At 42.6% G+C, this 20,617-nt stretch overlaps 1 protein-coding gene across 4 annotated transcripts in view; it reads right to left on the bottom strand.

Annotated features, from left to right (window-relative positions):
* Positions 1-20,617, bottom strand: part of SHROOM3 (shroom family member 3) — a 207,975-nt gene that overhangs the window by 28,054 nt on the left and 159,304 nt on the right. For 3 of the 4 annotated variants that reach the window (XM_037830033.1, XM_037830034.1, XM_037830036.1), the window contains 2 exons: positions 14,907-15,038; positions 3,542-6,767 (listed from right to left, as the gene is read on the bottom strand). In XM_037830033.1, coding sequence (XP_037685961.1) covers positions 3,542-6,767; positions 14,907-14,965 — 3,285 coding nt within the window. In that variant the 5' untranslated portion in view covers positions 14,966-15,038. Of the gene's footprint in view, positions 1-3,541; positions 6,768-8,500; positions 8,574-14,906; positions 15,039-20,617 lie in introns of those variants that run through there. The other variant, XM_037830035.1, reaches the window with a different exon arrangement.

Here is a 20,617-nt window from a genome sequence, read left to right as displayed (position 1 = left end):
TTGAACCCTAATATTCACTCTTAGATTAAGTTCTGAGTTAGATATTTGAATATCTCTGTGACCAATGAAACATGAAGACAATATTCATCTACTATGGAATATCAGTTTTGAGTATCTACTAAAATGAATTAGAAATCCAATTATAAAAAGTTATTTAAATGTAATAATCAAAAAATATTAAAATGACATCAATTCATTGGCTGATGATGTTTTCAGATGTAAGATGTTTAACTCTTGCTTCTCTTCCAAACCCTCTCCTCACCAGCCTTTTTTTATTCAAGGAGGCGGCATGGTATATGGATTTATGGACTCTAGAATCAGATGGTATGGGTCAAAACCTCACTCCCCACTACTTTCGGCAAATTTCTTGCCCTCAATTCTCTCATCTTTAATATAAAGATAATAGTATCTACCTCTTTGCATACATGTAAGGATTAATTTTATACTTATGAAACACTTAGCACAATAATTGGCATATAGTAAAAGTTTGATTATTGTTAGCTATTTGTCACTTCACACTTTGTGGAAAGTGATTCTGTTACTTATGCTTAATTGGGTGTTTGTTGAGAGGTGCTAAAAAGGATTTACACACTGCATCCTACAGAATCAGGCCTACTTCCAACATTGTGGTTCCATGCACTGAACAATTTCCTCAGCAATTAAATAACATTTACCACACCATCAGATGATGAACATGTTACACATCAGAAATGAAGGTCTCTGACAATAAACAGAACCAGACAGGCCTCCAACTCAGCTTCTGAAAAAAAAATTTCCCACCAGGAATCATATCATCAAAGAGTTTCTTTTTATAGCCTCTGCTACATTTTAGACTTATGCAGTGAATGAGTATAAATTTCCATTTCCAAGGAAAAACAGGATATTTTTCTGCAGATATGGAGAGGCCCACACTTGAAAAAAGGTTAAGCTTTCCAAGGTCTCATAGAAGTGGGAAACTGGCAAGAGTCTGATGTACCCTTAGGTTCCACCACTAATATTCATTTGCTCTACAATTAAACCTTCCGAAAGTAAAGGAATTAAGGGGAGGGGATGGGAGGCAGCATGTTTCAGAGAACACAGGCTGGGTAAGGAGAGGCCCAGTCCTGCTGAGAATTTGAGGAGCTCTGAGGCTGTAAGTGGCTTCAGAATGGCAGCCTTCCACAGTCATTATAACAGGCCCATGAATGAGCAATTTTCTTACAAAGAGGAATTGGTTTCCATGATGATCTTGTTTTAGAGGCAGAAACTAAAGGACTTTTGAAAAGTCCTCACTAATGGACTTTTGAAAAGGAGCTGAATCCTTGTCCAAAGCTTGTAAAATCCTGTTCTATTAGCATCTGGCTGGCAGGAGCATGTAGCATTTCTTGGGGATGTCATGAACTAAACCAGCACATATACACTCCACATTTTCGTTTTAACTCAGATACATGGTCTCTATGTCAATAAACTTCTCAGCGTTCTCTAAAGCTAGGATGAGAAAAATTCTTTTTTAATATGTTCCCCAAAACTTAATGATAACAGTCAAGTTCTTGGAATTTATTCAAATAAAAAAATGCAATTTCTTAAAATAATAACCACAATAGTCACATGGTGAGGCTACTTTTGTTTTGTTTTGAACTATTTCTACAGATAAAGTAGTTGATGGATCTATAAGGAGAACGCAAGGAGCAGACCTTAGCAGGGGCCAGGTCTGCAGTCAGGCAAGGTCTAGTTGCTGGGTAGGAGAATGGGAGAGTGAAGCTCAGGAACACAGCACAATTACAATCTTGGGGATGAGAGCCTATTTTCAGAATTTGCCGGAGCAAAGTGGTATGGAAAAAGTATTTCATTTTGAAATATATCCCCCCTCTGGATTCATATTCCCCAAATTAAACAATATCTAAATTTGGTACTCCCTTTATTGAAGAGGGTGCCTAAATACTGTTCTGTATTCATCTGTGTTTCTAAAAGGTCTTTCAAATAACATGAAGTGTCTAATTGGGATCCAAAGGAATCTCTTCACTTCTCTACCATACCTTTATGTTAGCTCTGTTTCCCAATTTAGCAGGCTTAAGAAATATCTTGGGGTGACAGCAAAATAACATTCATAGCCATCCAACCAATTCCCCACCAGAGAATAATAGCATCTAGTGGGGAATAAACAACAGAAGATGATTGAGTTTTTACCCAAATGTTTCTATTTTCTCTAGAAATGCAGCAAATGTTTGGATAACTATGTAGTAGGCCCTCGAAGTCCATCAAGCTAGCTGAAATTGCATGTTACATATACGGATTTTAAAAGTGTTTCAGTGGTAGGTTAAAGAGTGGGAATTAGTTCTGTTCTTCATTCTGTGGGGAGCAAAATGGCTATTGAGGATTGCTTGAATACATTTTTGTAGGTTTATACTGGGGATAAAAAATTTCTGGAGAATCCTAAGCAGAAAAATTCTCAGAGGGTACAGATCCCCTCAGTTAGAATTAATCACTTGTCCCACCCCCACCAATAGCATATTATTTGCTGCCTGCTTTTTTATATATAAATTCATATTTCCTGCTCAACTGTGGACCCCAGAAAGACATGAGCTTCATTTTCTTCCTCTGTGTTTCCTTAGACCCTTTAACATAGTGCTTTTCATACAATATATGCTCTATAAACGCTTCTTGAATGGTTGAATTCTGTTCTGAGAAATAGCAGAATTTGAGAAGGGGGCTATCGAGGAATATTCTCCCCTGTGCCAATACATGTGGATTCCTACTACCTTCTTAGGTGGGAAAGGCACCATCAGGTAGGCCTTTGATCTGCAATGGAAGTGGAGTCTAAGGATGGGTATAAGAATTAAGTAGGAAAATTAATGCTCAGATTCTATTCCTACCTCTGCCTGAAATTTCCACTTAATCTTTGCATTGTTTAGAGACTTTATTAGAAAATCCCAATACGTGAGAATTTGGAAGTCTGATATTCTTACCTCACCAGGACAGTACATGGAAGAGCTCAGATGGGAGTCAGAGAAAAATGGGTTTGATATGGATAATACACTCTACTGAATAGGATTATTGTGAGGATTAAATTAGATAATAAATGTAGAGGATACTTAGCTGAGAGTCTGATTATAGTCGGAACCTGATAATCAGTAACTATCAACTAATAAATCTAGCTATATTGACAAAGTGAAAAAGTCAAACAAAACTGAAGAGTACAAGATGAAATCTTTAAAATACTGGAGTCTCGATTCCATGAATAAAAAAAAACCAAAAAGGCAAAAAATAAACAAAAAAGATAATCTGTAATTTTTTCCTTGCATTGAGAGGTGAGTCTTCCTAAAATGAGTCTCTCTCTCTCAATCTCTCTCTCTCTCTCTCTCTCTCTCTCTCTCTCTCTCTCACACACACACACACACACACACACACACACACGCACGCACCTGTAAAGATACTAAGTAGGGGCACTGAGAAAGAAACTGCCTCATAAAAAACAAATGCTACTTTTCTGATTCTAAAAGGAAAACTGAGCAACCAGGGTAGAAGGGGCAGTCCTGGGTCAGGGCTCTGTGGCCACGCTTACCTGGCGCTTTTTGTCTGCCGTGGGGGATGACCTGGACCTCACGTGGACAGGGACTGCCAGGACATCTGAGCGCTCCAGCAGGTCCTCGGCTGACTTGGACTTCCCGGCACTCCCGGCAGCCGCCCCCAAGGCGGCGGTCTCCCCAGGAGTCCTATCCATCCTCGGGGCGCCCCGAGGTCCGCAGTTCGCGCCACTGAGCAGCGCGGCGCCAGCCGGCTCCCTCTGAGTCTGCTGCTCCCCGCGCCGACGTTCCCCGACCAGGCGGCCGCCGGCGAAGGAGCTGCTGCGATCTCGGGGGCCCCGCGGGGTCTCCCCCTCGCTCCCCGCGGCGGGCAGGAGGGCGGCCTCCCTGCGGGGCTGCAGGCTCGGCTCCCGCAGCGAGCTCAGGCTGGAGGCCGAGACAAGACCCGAGGCTTCGCGCGCCGCGGGGCCGGGCTGGAGATACACGCTCTGGGCGCGCTCCTGCAGCAGCCCGGGCTCCTGGACGCCGCAACCCGAGGAGGAGGGTCGCTTGCCGGTCTTGCGCTGAATGTAGTCGGCCAGGGCGCTCTGCTGGAACTGCTTCAGCTCCGGCCCTGACAGGCTGAGCGTCGAGCAGGCCTTTCCGTCGCGCTCAAACATCCGGCGCCTGTCGGCCACGGTGCTCTCCGGGAAACGCACACCCTTCCTCTGCGGGCCCAAAGGCGCGGGCTCGGGCTCCTCCAAGACCCCCACCTCGTTCATCTTCTCGGGCTCCGAGTAGGAGCGCTTCTTCTGCTCGGTGGTCAGGCGCCGACGTGCCCCTCTCCGGGCGGCGGGAGTCGTAAGCCGGGCTGGGTCGCCCTCGGCCGGGGTCACGCTGTGCCGCTCGCGCGGCGTGTGCGGGGAGGTGGAGACCGGCGTCTCGGGGCTCCGCAGCCCCACGTGGGCCGAGGCGGGCCGGGGCCGCCAGCGGCTAGAGACCGCGGGCGCACCCAGTTCGAGGTCCCGGCGTCGAAAGGAGGTGGCCCCCAGAACACGGGACTGAGCGTCCTTGATGCTGTTCCGGTAGGCACGGCTTAAAGGGGCGTCCAAAAGGGGCGACTCAGGTGTGTCGGGCCTGTTGTCCGTCTCCTTCTCGGCTTCACTGAACAGCTGAAAGGTGCTCTGGCTGCGGAGGAGGCGAGCGTCCCGCCTCGGGGGCTCACTGTCTCGGAGTGGGGGGCCCCGGCCGCCGGCCACACTCCTCTGCTGCTGACCCCTCGGCTGCCAGAGAACCTCTTCCAACTTGGCCTTCCCGATTTTGAATTTCTGCTCCCCGTTGCTTAGGAGTTCAGCAGATTCGGGAAAACAGGTATCAGCTCTTGTCTCCTCAAGATCATTCGCAGACGTACTGGAAGTGGAAAGCGTCTTGTTGGGCCTATAGTTGTAGACATAAGTAGGGCTGCCCACACTCGGGGGTCTCTGGCTTCCTTGCTCTCGTTGCTCAATCTTGGAAACCTTCTCCAGCACCGAGCAGTGGGGCTTCCCGTACTGAAAGCACGGCAGAGCTGAGGCACCGCTTGAGCTGAGCCTCCTCAGGCCCAGACTGGATGTCTGCTGGTGTCCTGGGGAGGACGGCTCTTCATAGCTTGGGTCTGAGCTATGGAAAGAAGCTGAGCCACTGGTTCTCCCCTCAGGCCTTGGATAGGAAACAGGCCTGTCCAAATGGCTCCTGTGTTCAGGAAGAGCTTTCCTTCCAGGGTCCTCAGCCTGAGTGCTAACAGCAGAGGCAAGCCTGCCATCCACGTTGCCTTCCTGGGCTCTGTCTCCTAGCTCCAGGCAGCTGTGCCTTCGTAGACTCTCAGGAATGTTCTGGAGAGATGAGAAAGCTGACTTGGTCTTGCCAAAGTTGCTTGGCAGGCTCTGGCCCAGGCCTTCTCTCTCTAGCGTCCTCCAGAGGTTGGCATTGTGGTCTTCCCGAAAACCAGCTTCCCGGAGCTCCAGGGGCCTGGAAGTTCTCTTGTCTTCACCTGCCTGCCAGGCTTGAGTCTGAGGGGATTTGAGGCCATGGTTATTTGAATATGGTTTGTTGCTATGGATGCTCTTTCTCTCACTGGGATGTGGGCTGTTGCCTTGGGGAGATGTGAGATGGCTCTTCAGAGAGGTATCTACCTCGTTTTCAGGCACTGCTGGGAAATGGACTTTGTAGGGCACAAACTTGGTTGTAGTTTCTGGTTTCCTCTCCACTAGGGAAAGTAAGTCGTGTTCTTGGGTCTGGGGGAGGGCAAACCCAGGCCTGCTAGATCCATTTTGGTTCCCATTCTCATCAAACGTAGCAGTCTTGTCACGAGCTCCGTGAGAGGCTGTATATCCACTCTCCTTGACCAGTGCAGGGTAGAGCATACCATTACTGCTCACAGAAGGCTGGGGCACCTGGGCAAAGTGGGGTTCCAGGGAAGGTACAGGATAGATACCAGTTGGGAGCAGAGGTTGGCCAGGTTGAGCCTTCTGGGTGTAATTATGCTTGGGCTTCACTGGAGGGCTATTCTCTGGACTCTTCTCTAGTACAGTCTGCAGCTGTTCCTCTATGAATGGAGATTTCAGGGAGCCTGAAGAATTTGCCTGAGTCCGACAAAACCGTTTCTGATCAAGGCTAGACCAGGAGCTGGGCCGCTCATGGTGCCGGATGGCTACGTAACTGTCACTTCGAGCCGGGGGCAGGGGTGCACCCACTTTAGGAGGCAGGTTGTCAGCGGCACTCTCCAAGGAACTAAGACACTGCTGGCTCCAGGATGGGGGTGTCATTCCCTTGCCTCGAGGAACATTATGCCATTTATCATAGCCCTGGCCATCTGCTGATGCTCGGGCCTCCCGACCTGGGAGATGCAAGGCTGAAGAGTTCACCTCATATTCTGCTGAGACTCCCCTCCGGGTATCATATACTGTCTTGACATAGCGAATATCTGCCTGCCTCATCCCTTCTAGGAGGCCACCTCGAGCAGAAGCAGTGTCCATGGAGCTTGAACGCTCCCGACCAGAGATGCCAGGGGGTGGATACTCTAGGACGCTAGAACTGGTGGAGAAGGAGCTGTAAGCCGAGTCTCTCTTGTTATGGAGGTGGCTGAGCTGGTCAATGCTGCTGGTGGACTTGACAGGAGAAAGAAGATGGCAGGGTGGGTACCCCCCACTGGGCTCCAGGCTCTCCATGCTCCCCTGGGAGCTGCACTGGTCAGGGCTCCGCCTCAGATAGGTATGGTCATAGTTAGAGAGGTCACTTGTAGAGGAGCTGGAAGAAAGTGAGACAAAGCAGTCAGCACCACCAAGATGTTATCATTTTAGTAGGCTTACAGGCACAGGACCTGCTTATAAATGTACTCTTGTGTGAGATGTTTAGTTCTTTCAAGGGTGGGTAAAAAGGGCCATATTTGGGCCTTGCTTGGCCACCCTGTGTGTCATCACTTGGAGTAACTGTCCAACACTGTAACCTTTGTATCACTTATTAATCACCCAGGCTTGCAAGAAGAACAAGGAGCACAGAGGAAGTCATGGGGTCTTTGGCTACAGGCAGTGTATTGATGTGCTTTGCTATGTGCTGGAAATGACATTCTGCATGTGCCAAGAAATGGCAGGGATTTGGGGGGGGTGGGGGGCAAAGATAAAAGAGGAGGGGGAAAGGAGGAAGAGTGTTTGAGACTGAAATTTTGTGTCTGTCGGGGCTGTGTGTGGGAAGAAAGGGAAAAGCTTGGTAAGACAATAGGCACGTGACCCGGTAAGGGAGACTTTGTGTGCACATGTATATGTGTTTTAGTTACTATCTTTCCTTTTTATGGAATTGAAGGCTACATGTTGGCAATCTTCCTGGAATCTCAAGTGTATTAGAGACAATTTGTTTGTAGTAAGAAAGCTAAACACAAAGCTGAATAAGAGAGATATATATAGAGAGAAATTAGAGGCAGAAAAAGCTGAAGGGAGAGAGAGAGAAAGGGAAGGGATGGGAAGCTGTATAAGAACTCCTAATCTCGGGAGGCTCTTGGGTGCCAGGATTCCATCACCTATGGATGACTTCTCAGAGCCTGAGCAAAACCTCCTCACATACATTTCGGAGGGGAAAAAAACCTCATTTACAAGCTCCCCCAGGGGGCTTTCAGAGCGGGGTGAGGGCATGACTCTCAGTCCTGGCACTACCCACCCCAGAAGTTTTCTCAAAATCAGTTATAATTAGCTTTAATTGTAAATTCAAAATATACATCACCCAGCATATGTTGGGGGAGGGCAGATAGGAAGGAATAAATGCTTTGAAAATCAAACAGCAGTCTCCATATTCCAAAAGTTTGTGACTCACTCTTTTCTCAGGAGTAAATCACTAAGAGGTCTTGCCTAAGCATCTTCATTCTTAAACAAATAGGCATTTAAGGACAATTAAAATTCATGGAGCTATTATTACCTTATTTCTAGAGCCCATATATGTAAATATTGTATCTTATTGGCTGAGTATATGATAATGCTTTATGGCCAGAATATCTCCAGAGAATATGGCAAGAGAAGGACCATATTCTGAGTTAAAACTGGTGCTGGAATTCAAGGAAAAGAAAACTACATTTTCAGCAGTTCACCTCAAGAAAGTAATTTTTCTCTACCAAATAAAGTCAACTTATTGAATTGAGCATCCTGCTTTGGGAGGGACAGGTAAGTAAAAATGTATAAATCAAGGGAGAAAGGAAGGGAATAGCTGCTGAGCCAGCCAGACTAGGTAATTCTGTCTTGGCACTCAATGACATGATGTATGTTACAACCAGATTTATACCCCCCTCCCCCCAATTCCCCTCTAAATGAAGAGGGAGTGGTAAAAATGCACATGAGATAGTCCAATTGGGGATAATCCCATATGATTCACTTATGCTTCCTTTTATCTCTTCTAACAGAAGATGCAGAGATAACATTTTGAGGAGAAATGGAGCTGTAGATCCTGTAAAGGCTGATTTCCTCACCAATCCCATACAGGTAGCAAATACCACTTACTCTTCTTCCCAACTGCTGAGAATTCCCTTCAGTGGAAATTAATTCCTTCAATGGAAAGATAATCTAAATCCAACTTAGGAACATGCAAAAAAAAAAAAAAAATCAAAGTGAATAAACTGACAGGTTAACTGAAACTCACTACTGAGTAGGGGAAATGATATTACTAACATGTCTCTCAAAATATAAATGGTGTCTAGAAATACGAGATCATTGGTATATCTGTCTGTAGCTGGGCGAGAGCAAGGGATTCCTTCCTGTAGCTAAAGAAAATTCACCCTTCCCAACCTCAGGTGGAAGGTATCATTTAGGTCTTTATGAGGTGCTCTCCCCTCTAACCCAGGGAGGATTTTGTCCCTTTGGAATTTCCTTCCCAAACTGACTGGGGAATATGGGCTCTGATATCATCCTCTAGGAACAAGTTCTGCCATTTTCTGGAACTAGGCATTTTTATTAGCTTTGCCTCTCCTGCTTCCAAGATGGCACTTTTCTGGTGGGTGAGAAGAACTTGCACGGGAGGTCTATAATTCCCGCAACCACTCTAATCCACACAAAGATCCCCTATTGTCCAGATGAGTATACTTGAAGTGTGTCAAAGTTCTTACCATGGTCTGGCTACTTCTCCAACTTCATTTTTTACTGCTCTTCTTCTTGCTCACTACACTGTAGTATGATGGCCTCCTTACTGGAATTCAAACGTGTATTAACTATGTTCCCTCCTGAGGGTCTCAGAACCTTTGTACTTGTACACCTGACAAGCTCTTCACCTGGCTCAGTCCTCTTCTCTGCTTACTCCCTCTTATTCTGCTTTATTTTCTTCATAGTATGTACCACTACTTGGTATTATGTCATATCCCTTTGATTATATAACAGACTTCAATTGGATCTATAACATTTATTAATAAAATATAAACAAGATCATAGGTAAATATGACAAAATGTGAATTCTGTGATACTTATATATGTGTAATATTACTCTATTTTTATTTTGTGTATATAAAAGTATTTTAAAATAATAATTAAAACAAAGTAAGGAGCACAAAAAACGTGTATGGAAACATTTCCTAAAGTGTACTCCACAAAACACTAATTCCTTAGATGATCAAATAGGTTTGGAAAATACTAGGCTAAATAATTTAGACAGTTTTATTCACTGCAAGACTTCTGAGTCTTTAATAAACTATCATTTATGTGATGTTCTAAATGGGAAATATTGATAAGCAGTGTCTTCTAAGCTTGTTTGACCCTAGAAACATTTTTCCAAGAAGTATATAATAGATTATCATTATTATTATGGCCTTTTCTGTCTTGCTCACCATTTTATTCTCAATACCTAGAAATCATCTGGCACACAGTGGGTACTCAATATATATTTGTGGAATGAATGAATCAGTTAATAAGTACAAGTGCTTTAGTATTTTGATATTGTTGTTCCAGTCTCTTGTTTGGGGGCTGGACTACATGACTCTTCAAGATCTCTTCTGAAGTTCTTTAATATTTGAGGATCATTGTGTGAGATTACTGCAGGGCAAAAAGACAGTGATAAGTGTCTGATGGAAAGCAGCTGAAATAAAATTTCAGTGAAATTCCAAATCTAACCCAGTTTGTAGACCATTAAAATGATGTCATGAGAGTTACTGCTTAAAGGGTACAAAGTTTCTGCTTGGGGTGATGAAAATGTGTTGGTAATGGATGGTGGTGATGGTTGCACGACACTGTGAATGTAATTAATCCCACAAGATTGTATACTTATTAAAAATTATTAAAATGGCAAATCTCATGTTACCAAAAAAATTTTTTTTAATTATATGTTTTCAGAATTTGTATTTTTGTCTTCTGTTCCTTTTACTCCTGTCCTTCCCCATCCTCTGGCTGTTCAGTGAGAAACAGATCCATAAATTTAGAACTGACATTAGGTTTTGTAAACTAAACTAAGGCCAACCAATTGATTTGGCACACTAGACCACTAGATGCCACTGTGCGCCTCAGAAATGCACCTGCAGTGCTTCACCATCTACAGTTAAGGAAATCAGGCCCGAGAAGCAGGGCTCACCCCAGGGTGAAGCCCTCTGCCAGAGCTGTAAGCTTGAGCCCTGGAATGAATGCATCACAGGAGGATTTGTGCTGGGGTAGAAGAGAATACACACTTCTGTAACATTCTGGTTAATCTGACCTTTCTTTTCTCCTTTTGTACCTCACACAGTACTTTTGTGCTGAGAGTTGTGTCAGGAAGAGATGTTTTGAAGCTTGAGTTAGAGGGGCAGAGATAGTAGATACAGTACAAGGGCAGATCCACCTGCCCAAACCCTTCTGAAGCTTAGGATGGAAGGAAGAAATAGGGGGTGGAGAAGCACAGCCTTCAATATATTGCACTTCTGATGCCAACTCCACCATTACCCTGAGACCTCTCGGGGCTCACCATAGTTACAGTAAGTAGCTATTCTAAGCACTGATTGCAGTAGTCTTATTTCTGCCTTAGGGCCAGTTTGCTTTTTAGGTCACAGCATGACTTCAGACTCAGGACCTCCTAAGAAGGTTAGGGGTTAGGAGGCTCCAAAGTATCCACTTTTCAGGGGCACCCTGTAGATACACACTTGCATTTATGCATGTGGTGGTTTGCATGTGGTGGTTTATGTTGTTAATCTTGAAGCTCATTCCCAGGTTTCACTGTGCCTCTAAGTCTTCAGCCTGATTATTATAATTAGTTGTCATTTATTGAGTACTTAGTATGTACCAAGAACTGCACTATTTTACATTCATTATCTTATTTAATCCTTAGAATGATCCAATGAGATATATTTAATTCCAGTTTACAGATGAGAAAACCAAGACCAAAAAGGTTAAATGATTTGCTTATGCTCAGAATAGGTGGTAGAGTTGAGACTTAAATCTAGGTCTGACTTAAAGCCTAAGTACTTTACCATTATGCTGTTCTTCCTTGAAACTGTTAGGTTTCCCATCTTACCTTCTAAATGTCCTCACTACATTCATGCCCATAAGAGCAAAAGTATTCTGCCTGCATGTGGGGGTAGCACAGGGCTCGAGGACCTGCTCTCTGAGGACAGATGGCTCAGATAGTGAGAATGAATTCTTTCAGGGTTTTTAGGAGGGATATGGGCAAAGGAGAGCAGTGGTTGTAGGAAGGAAGGTAACCAGGAAATCATCTCTTCCTGTGGCCTGAAGCCTTAGCTAATGTGTTTCTCTTCAATTCTGTGAGCCCTTGTCTGCCAGTAAGTCATCAAGGATCTGGCCCTTGGCTTGACCAGACATGAGTAGTAAGGGCTCTGAGTGAGTTCTGACCTTGCTGAATGCATCGTCACCATCTATTAGCTGAGTGATCCTTCCAGAAGCCCCCACCCTGAACCCCCTCACATCAGTACCTGCATCTTCATTTGTTTGTGGGGGCTTGAACTGATCTACATTCTCTTGACCGTTCCACCTCCCTACCATTATCCTTATCCAAGCATTTCAAAAAAGGGATAAGCAGTGGAGCCTGGCACCCTGGGATCAGAAGAGGGATTCCAATATGTATGGGTTCCAAGTCTTTAGTCAGTCAGAGGAGACCTGACTTGGTTCTCTCTTTACTACTTCTGGGGATCAGGTTTGGCCCTAATCGGGTTGGTGAATAGATTTTTATGAGATGGGGATTGGTATTTAGATGTAAGGGGGTCCAGAGTAGAATACTGACTAAATTCTTTCTCCAATTAAGAAAACAACTTTCAACCTTTAGAAATCCCCTATTGTACTCCCTGGCCAAGGGCTGCTAAGAAGCAATAAAAGGCTTTAGGTCATTAAAGCCATGCAGTTCTCTGTAGAACCAGGTCTTCCTGCTGCTCCAGCCTTGTTCTCGCAATTTTCCTTGGGAAGTGGCTAACTGCAATGGAAGTGACAGTGGTAAAGCATGCTGATACTGGAAAAGAAGTTTGGCCTGATTCTGGTGCCATGTCTATGTTGTGTCTGTCCCCCACCTCCCAAACAAGCTTACGGTCTTTTTCTTAACCATTTCAGCATTGTGTCTGGCTAGGAGTCTGAAACTGCCAAAGAAGGGGAACAGCATGGCTTCATAGCCAGTACCCTAGTGATGAGAGAACCCCAGACTGAGCCAATGAGTTGCTCTGTGTAATTAATTGAGCCTTGCCTGCCAAGCCTTTGACTCAGTGGGGAAGTAATATTTCCCAGCAGTGAGGAAAAAGTGGAGTCCTTATCTGGGTGATAGTAGTGACTTGGTCATTATTTACTTAATCTTAATTTTGATTCAGTTTTTCCATTTGAGTGCAGTGAGGTTGCTGGAAGAAAAGATTAAAGCAGGGTAGGCAAATCCAGCACATTACCTGTTTTTGTAAATAAAGCTTTATTGGAACATGGCCACACTCATTTAGTTATATATTGTCTAGAGTTGCTTTCAAACGATAACAGAGTCTGTATTACCCACAAAGCCTAAAGTATCTACTATTTGGCCCTTTGCAGAAAACCTTGCAAACCCTGGCTTAGAGTACTGATTTTTTAAAATCTTTCCTCTTTTTAAATATAAGCATATAATGCTACAAATTTCTCTCTCAGCACTGCTTTAGCTATATTCCACAAATTTTGATATGCTCTTTATCCTTATAATTTGGTTCACACTATTTTCTAAGTTCCCTTGTGATTTACTCTGACCCATGGATTATTCAGAAGTTTCCAAATCTTTAGGGATTTTCCAGAAATCTTTTTGTTAATGATTTTTAATATGATTCCACTGTAGTCAAATAACATACTCTGTATTGCTTCAGTCCTTTTAAATTTATTGAGCTTTGTTTTATGGCTCATCTTGGTGAATGTTCCCTGTGCAAGAATGGGTATTCTAGGTTACTGGAATAGTGTTCTATAAATGTCAATTAGATAAAGATACTTGACAGTGTTGTTCAAATCTTCTAAATGCTTACTCATATGCTATCTAATCATTCTAACAATTTCTGTTTTTATCCATATAAAAAAATAGCTCCATTCTTGGGTATATACCCCAAAGAATTGAAAGCAGGAATTCAAACAGAAACTTGTACACCAATGTTCATAGGAGCATTATTCACAATAGCCAAAAAATAGAAGCAACTCTAGTATCCATTTGGATAAACAAAATGTACACACACACACACACACACAATGGAATACTGAGATCACCAATTATTAATTGTGTAGTTGTCTATTTTTTGTTCTGTCGGCATTTGCTTCCTGTGTTTTGAAGCTCTATTATTAGGTGCATGCATATTTAGGACTGCAGGTCTTCTTATGGACAGATGCAGTGATGGACAGATTTAGAGATACCTGTTGAGGCTCTAGGTTTTCCTTCCCTCCTTCTTTTGCTGTGTCTCTACCTTTTCTTCCTGATAGCTGACCCTGCTGACCAACCGTGGCTCCAGTCCCATCACCAGATACTTGGTGGCAGACCCACAGAGGCTGAAACTACCCTTGAATTTTTCTGAGAGCTCTTCCTTCACCATCCCACTTCAGCAGCTCAACTAGCTTTTCAGATTCCCCTGCAAGCTCTTCTTGGTCCAATGGCTGCAAAACTTCAGCAGGACTGGGGAGTGACTTTTTCTCATTTTCCAACTCCCCTTTTTCCCCCAAAGGGAAAATTGTGTGAGGTCTGATTCCTATAATAAATCCCTTCTCTCATAACACTCATGGTGACTCTGCTTTTTTCTGACTGAAACCTGACCGACAGGACAGTGACTGGAAATGCAGAGGAAGTATATCCTAGTGGTTACATGCAAAGGCTCTGAAGCCCGGTTTAGATTAGAATCTTGACTCAGGTATTGATCAGCTATTTGACCTTGGACAAATTAAATTTTCCAAGCTTCAATTTCTTGTTCTGTAAAATAGGGTTAATAATACTATATCTGTTTTGAAGAACTATATTGAAGATTACATAAGATAGATAACATACACATTGAGCAGTCCTCTGTGTGTTAATTGTTGCTGTTGTTGGAACTTAGCTGGATAACCAGAGAGTTACAAATGGAGAGTTCAAATACATGAATGAATGAAATAATTCAGATTAAAAAACAGATACATTTTTGACTAAAGAAGAAAGGGCAAGAAGAAGTTTGTCAATTTTTCTAATATAGTTTTATAATGTGTAACTGAGAAAATGTCTGAGAATCGATAAGCCCCATAAATATTTTAAATGAGCGGCCAGTGCTAGGAAGAGTTCTGACCTTCCATAATGCTGAGCTGGCCCAGGACCTACAGATGATCTGAAGACGACTCATACACACATTAGGAGTTTTAAGAGGATGATGAAAGTGGCGTCTAGAGAGATTTACTATTACTCCAGGTAAGTGTTAAAAACATTCTCAAAACAGAGAAGAAAGCATTATTTTCTGGGAGCACACTTGAAACAAACCTCTGAGTCTCAGCTGCAGCGCCTTACCTGGAATGGTAGCTTTGGTGCCAAGGAGTGCCAATTGTGCCCTGAGATATTTGCATCATGCTGGCATCGGGTTGGTTCTCCCCAAATTTGGTTGAATGCCAAGAGTGAGGTCGGCCTGCAGGGTCACTGCGCCTTTGGAGACACAAGAGAGGGAAACCCCTGACATTAGCAGCATCACACCTGAGTGTCTACACTAATATGATCTGTGGATTTCGACACAGAGACTGGTGCATCCTCCGAGATCAAAAAGCAACCAAGTAAATACTGGAAAGTAGATTTTACTGGTTATTTCTCTTATTAACCATTGCTATTCTCTGTTTTATTAATATTTGCATTTCACCTCTTATTTTAGATTAACTGCAGACTTACATTTTAAGAAGTTGTAAAATCACTATAAAGAATTTTCATATAGCCTTCACTCAGATTTCCTAAATGTTAATGCTTTATGCTTTATAATCATAAAGCACATGAGTTGCCTTGGTCTTCTTGGCCTCTGTTTATCCATACATAAAAATGGTTCCACTTTTGGGTATATACCCCAAAGAATTGAAAGCAGGGATTCAAATAGATACTTGTAAACCAATGTTCATAGCATTATTCACAATAGCCAAAAAGTGGAACCAACTCTAGTGTCCATTGACAGATGAATGGACAAACAAAATGTGTTACATATACACAATGGAAAACTATTCAATCATAAAAAGGAAGTTCTGATACATATGACAACATGGATGAACTTTGAACACATTATGCTAAGTGAAATAAGCCACACACAAAAGGACAAATATTGTATGATTCCACTTATATGAAATATCTAGAATAAGCAAATTCAGAGATAAATGTTATGTTTTATATATACATTATCACAATTTAAAAATACTTAAAAAAAAAAAAAAAGGAACACTAATTCCTTACCACCTCCCAAAGGACTTTGTGTAGATATATGGTAAAAGTTTTCCGGGGCAACTGCCAACTGTTTAAAAAAAAAAAAGCTGAAAAAGAGCCTAGACTTTAATTAGAGATATGAATGAAGCAGATCTGGTTAAGACTAGGGCAAATCAGGACAAAGAGTAAAGGCTGAAACCGACTGTGTTAAAACTTCAATTTCCATGTGAGACCAAGGGAAGAGATGTCTATTTGGTGAAGGATCTATATTTTCTAAACAATATAACATCTACAGTCAGTTTGTTTGAACACTACAATTACATGGAACTTTGAATAGGAAGTGCGATATGGTAGGTTTGTATAGGTTAGAGTGAAATAGTGACACATCCCAAAGTAATTTGGGTGGAGAATAAAAATATATATGCAGGACCCCCCTGAGGAGCTTGGGGGAAATGCAGAAGTGCTGGACTTCCTCACCTGGATTGTTGCTGATGTTCTCACAAACATTGAGGACTGACAGCTTGGTATGCCAAGCCCTGTCTTGGGGCTGGCCCTTATGAAGCTTGTTACTGCAAAGGAGAGGCTAAACCTGCTTATAACTGTGCCTAAGAGTCTCCCCCTGAGTGCCTCTTTGTTGCTCAGATGTGGCCCTCCCTCTCTAACTAAGCCACCTTGGCAGGTGATCTCACTGCCCTCCCCATACAGGGGACCTGACTCCAAGGGCTGTAAATCTCCCTGACAACGCAGGATATGACTTCCGGCAATGAATCTGCACCCGGCATCGTGGGATTGAGAACATTTTCTTGACCAAAAGGGGGATGTAAAATGAAATGAAATAAAACTTCAGTGGCTGAGAGCTTTTGAAATGGCGTCAAGAGGTCACTCTGGTGGACATTCTTATGCACTACATAGATAAGTCTTTTTAGGTTTTAATGTATTGGAATAGCTAGAAGTAAATACCTGAAACTATCAAACTCTAACCCAGTAGCCTTGACTCTTGAAGACAATTGTATAACAATGTAACTTACAAGGGGTGACAGTGTGATTGTGAAAACCTTGTGGATCACACTCCCTTTATCCAGTGTATGGATGGATGAGAAGAAAAATGGGGACAAAAACTAAATGAAAAATAGGGTGGGATGGGAGGGATGATTTAGATGTTCTTTTTTACTTTTATTTCTTATTCTGATTCTGATTCTTTTGGTGAAAGGAAAATGTTCAAAAATAGAAGATTGGGGTGATGGATGCATAACTATATGATGGTACTGTGAACAGTTGATTGTATACCATTGATGATTGTATGGTACGCGAATATATCTCAATAAAACTGAATTTAATTAAAAAAATAGATTGGGGTGATGAATATATAACTATATGATGGTACTGTGAACAATTGATTGTACACCATGGATGATTATATGGTATGTGAATATATCTCAATAAAACTGAATTTAAAAAGCTTTCTGGGGACTCTGAAGTCCTCTGTCTTACCCTGATGCTAGATAAATAATATTATTTTAATTTCTTGGTAAGAACTGCATCAAAATTAGCAGCCACCTCCATGTTGGCACTGCTCTAAGCTACTAGTCTGGTCAACAAAATGTTCCCCAAAATAGTTTCTCATTTTGCAAGTAAACGACTTCAACTGGTAAACATCCTGCCCTTATAACACAAAGAACTGACAAAGCCAAGGGAAAAAGTGGATGTGCTTGCAGAATGCAATAACAAAGAATGAATATGGTAAGGAGGATTTTACTACTATAGAAGGTCATAGGCAGGAGATATTTGCTGTGCTTTATTTTTGGCAAAAGAGTAAAATAAGCTAGCAAGCATTTTATGCTGAAAATTCTTTGAACTGGAAGACTGTAGGGGAATATTTCTGCAGTTCAGAAACACTTTTATGGAATCCAGGAATCCAGTTTGGTATGGTGAAGATAAAACCTGTAAGTCATTCCAACTCATTGTACTTGGCCCTGTGGCTAAACTCCCACCTATTCTATCTCTATAGAAAAATAAATGAGCTTTTGTACCATACATGAAAAATTATTCCCCTGATGCTAATAAGAATATCAGAATAAAACAGCCAGGTAACAGGAGACTTTGGTTCTTGCCTGGCTTTGTTATTAACTTGCTGTATGACCCTATAAAAGTCACTTCCCTTCCCTAAGCCTTTGTCTGGTCATCTAAAAAATGAAGCAATTAATAGAAGAGGCTGGCTTAACCTCATTTTAATCTGAAGAAACTATGAAAATGTAGAGAGAGACACTGAAGGGCTTCCCAGGACAGATGATGATTTCCAACAAATACATAAATTTTGATTCTCTGAAGAGAGGTTACAATGATAGGAAAATGGTCTTGTAAAGCAAGAAGGACATGTGAACAAAGATTTTTAGTAGTCAGTCAATAAATATTTTTTGGATTGAAGTCAGGTGACTTTTGGCTGGGATGCTAGACAGGCGGGGAAAGTGAGAAAAACTGAACTCTCTTTTTCAAAACTCGGGGCGAGCGAGGCTGGAATGTGACTAAAGAGGTCAGCTCCGAGGTCAGACAAATCTGGATTCTAATCCCGATACCACCGGTTTTTAACTTTGGGATTTTTTGGTAAATTTGTTAACCACTCTGAGCCTCCTCATCTGTAAAAGGCAGATATTTATAATCTATTACAAACTATTTATAGTGTTTTTGTTTGATTAAAAATGTGATAATGTACCTGGCACACAGTAAGAGTTGAATAAATGTTAAATATCATTTTCACCATTCACTTACTCATTATGAGAGAGGTTAGCAAGACAAGCCAATTGAGGAGATCTAAAAGCAAGGGCAGAAAAGGGGAGAAAGAAGCTGAGGATGAATGGCAGAAGAGAGGGGACTGGGCGGGAACTATTTATGGGTGGTGATGAGTTGTCCAGCTCTGAGCTCTCCAGAAAGGTATTGAGAATCAATAATTACAGGAGAGGCTGGTCTGAGACTTACTCTAACCATAGCCTGGAGGACCCTGATGAGGCAGGGAGCTGCCAGGGCAGGTGCTGTGAGCTGAGGCCAGGGGGTATACACAGGGCCAAGAAGACTGAATAGACCTCACCCACCTGGAAACGAAGAAAAAACTGAAGAAAGAAGTAACACAGCCTCGGGCTAGAGAGAGGAAGGAGGATGCAAAAGCAAGAGACCAACAACAGCATATTCATATACATTATTTGTTTCAAGCTTTTAAATTTACAAAGCACATTCATATACATTATTTCTTTATTCTGTTTTTTTTTTTTTAATTTGGGTCTTTGTCCCATGGAGTTTCCCATACTCTAGATTTTGCAATTACGTCCCCATGATGTTCATCTATGCACTGTGTTTCATGTAAAATGATAATTAGATCTAGAAGCTTGAGCAATTAAGTTGATTTTTTTGGCAAGAATACTTCATAGGTGGTTTTTGTACTTCTATCATTCTTCTTATTTTAACCTAGCAGTCTTTTTTTTTTTTTAAATTTCCTTTATTCTTGATGACCAAGCTCTAAATCTCATGATTAGGGACCACAAGAGGTATTATGACTTGCTTGGCTCCTTACCACCATAGTTCTCTAACCCTCATAACAGGTTCCATATAACCCCCACCTTTGGATTCAGCACTACCCCAAAACTGAACCACCCCTTTAACCAGAGGAGGCAGTCAAGGAGCCCTAGGATAATGGCATCTTGGCAGTTTGGACTCTTGCCGCTGGTCCCACTCTGAATTTGGACACTGAGCTCCTCAAAAACTAGGTCACTGTCTCTTCACCCAGTTTCTTGAAGCCAGGCTACTTCCCTTGCACCTCAGTTCCTCACTGCCTTAGATTCCGGTTCCATCCATTGATTAGAAACCCTTCCTGGTGCCCACAGCCCCCAGTGGGAGTAAGGGGTCAAACCCAGTTACATATGACTTCAGGTATCCAACACATGCTACTGGATAATCACACTGAAAAAGCCTCAGGCCTTAATGAAAAAATAAAATATCTTTTGTAGGAGGCACCTGGAGACATTTCACATATATATATCATTTTAGACTCCAAAGGGCCCAAAATACAAAAGGAGAAAGAACAAACTGCCTATCCCCTGCCCCCACCTATAGGCCACCAAGTGAGGGGAGTTAGCAGGACCCCTTTCAGTAGGAGGATGTTAGCCATGGGACTGGCCACTGGCTGTGAGGACCTGATAGACCCAGTGAAGAGCGAACTTGGCCTAGCACCACTGGAATGTATTTTTGGGAGCTTCATGCCCCAACAGTATCTGTCCACACCTAACTAAAAAGACTGGTGCTGAGCTTTTTTTCATCCAAGGAAAATGGGCAGGCCCTGGTGAATTCCACAGGCTGTAGAGAAAGAGATCCCGTTTCCTGTCCAGGAGATGAGGTGTGATAACTGCAGGGGCTCCAGAGAAGCCTTCTTGTCTGCAATTCCAAAGGAAATAAGAGGTGTCCTGAAGTACAATAAAACTACCAGGACTTACTTAATTAATATCAATAAGCACACTTCCTTCATGAATGATCAGATACCTCACTGAAAATTCTGAATCAGACACTGAAGTTAAAAAGGAGGCTGTGCATAGAACAATGAATAGAAAGCAAATGGGGTAGTTTCACCCAACTTAAGTAAAGAAAATTCCTTTTTGTGCTTTGAAGACAATGGCAAGACTTCATTTTAAATGTAAGACTATCCAGACCTCTGCTCTGTTTCCTTCCCATTCATTCTGGGGATATTTATAGAGACTTTTTATATCCCAGCCACTATATAGCACTGGGGATTCAGAGAGGAATAAGATGAGATAACCAGCACCCAAAATTCACAGAAGAGTAGA

This window comes from Choloepus didactylus, chromosome 3 (genome assembly GCF_015220235.1).
Source record: "Choloepus didactylus isolate mChoDid1 chromosome 3, mChoDid1.pri, whole genome shotgun sequence".
Lineage (NCBI taxonomy): Eukaryota > Metazoa > Chordata > Mammalia > Pilosa > Megalonychidae > Choloepus > Choloepus didactylus.
This window is presented reverse-complemented; position numbering and strand designations above follow the sequence as displayed.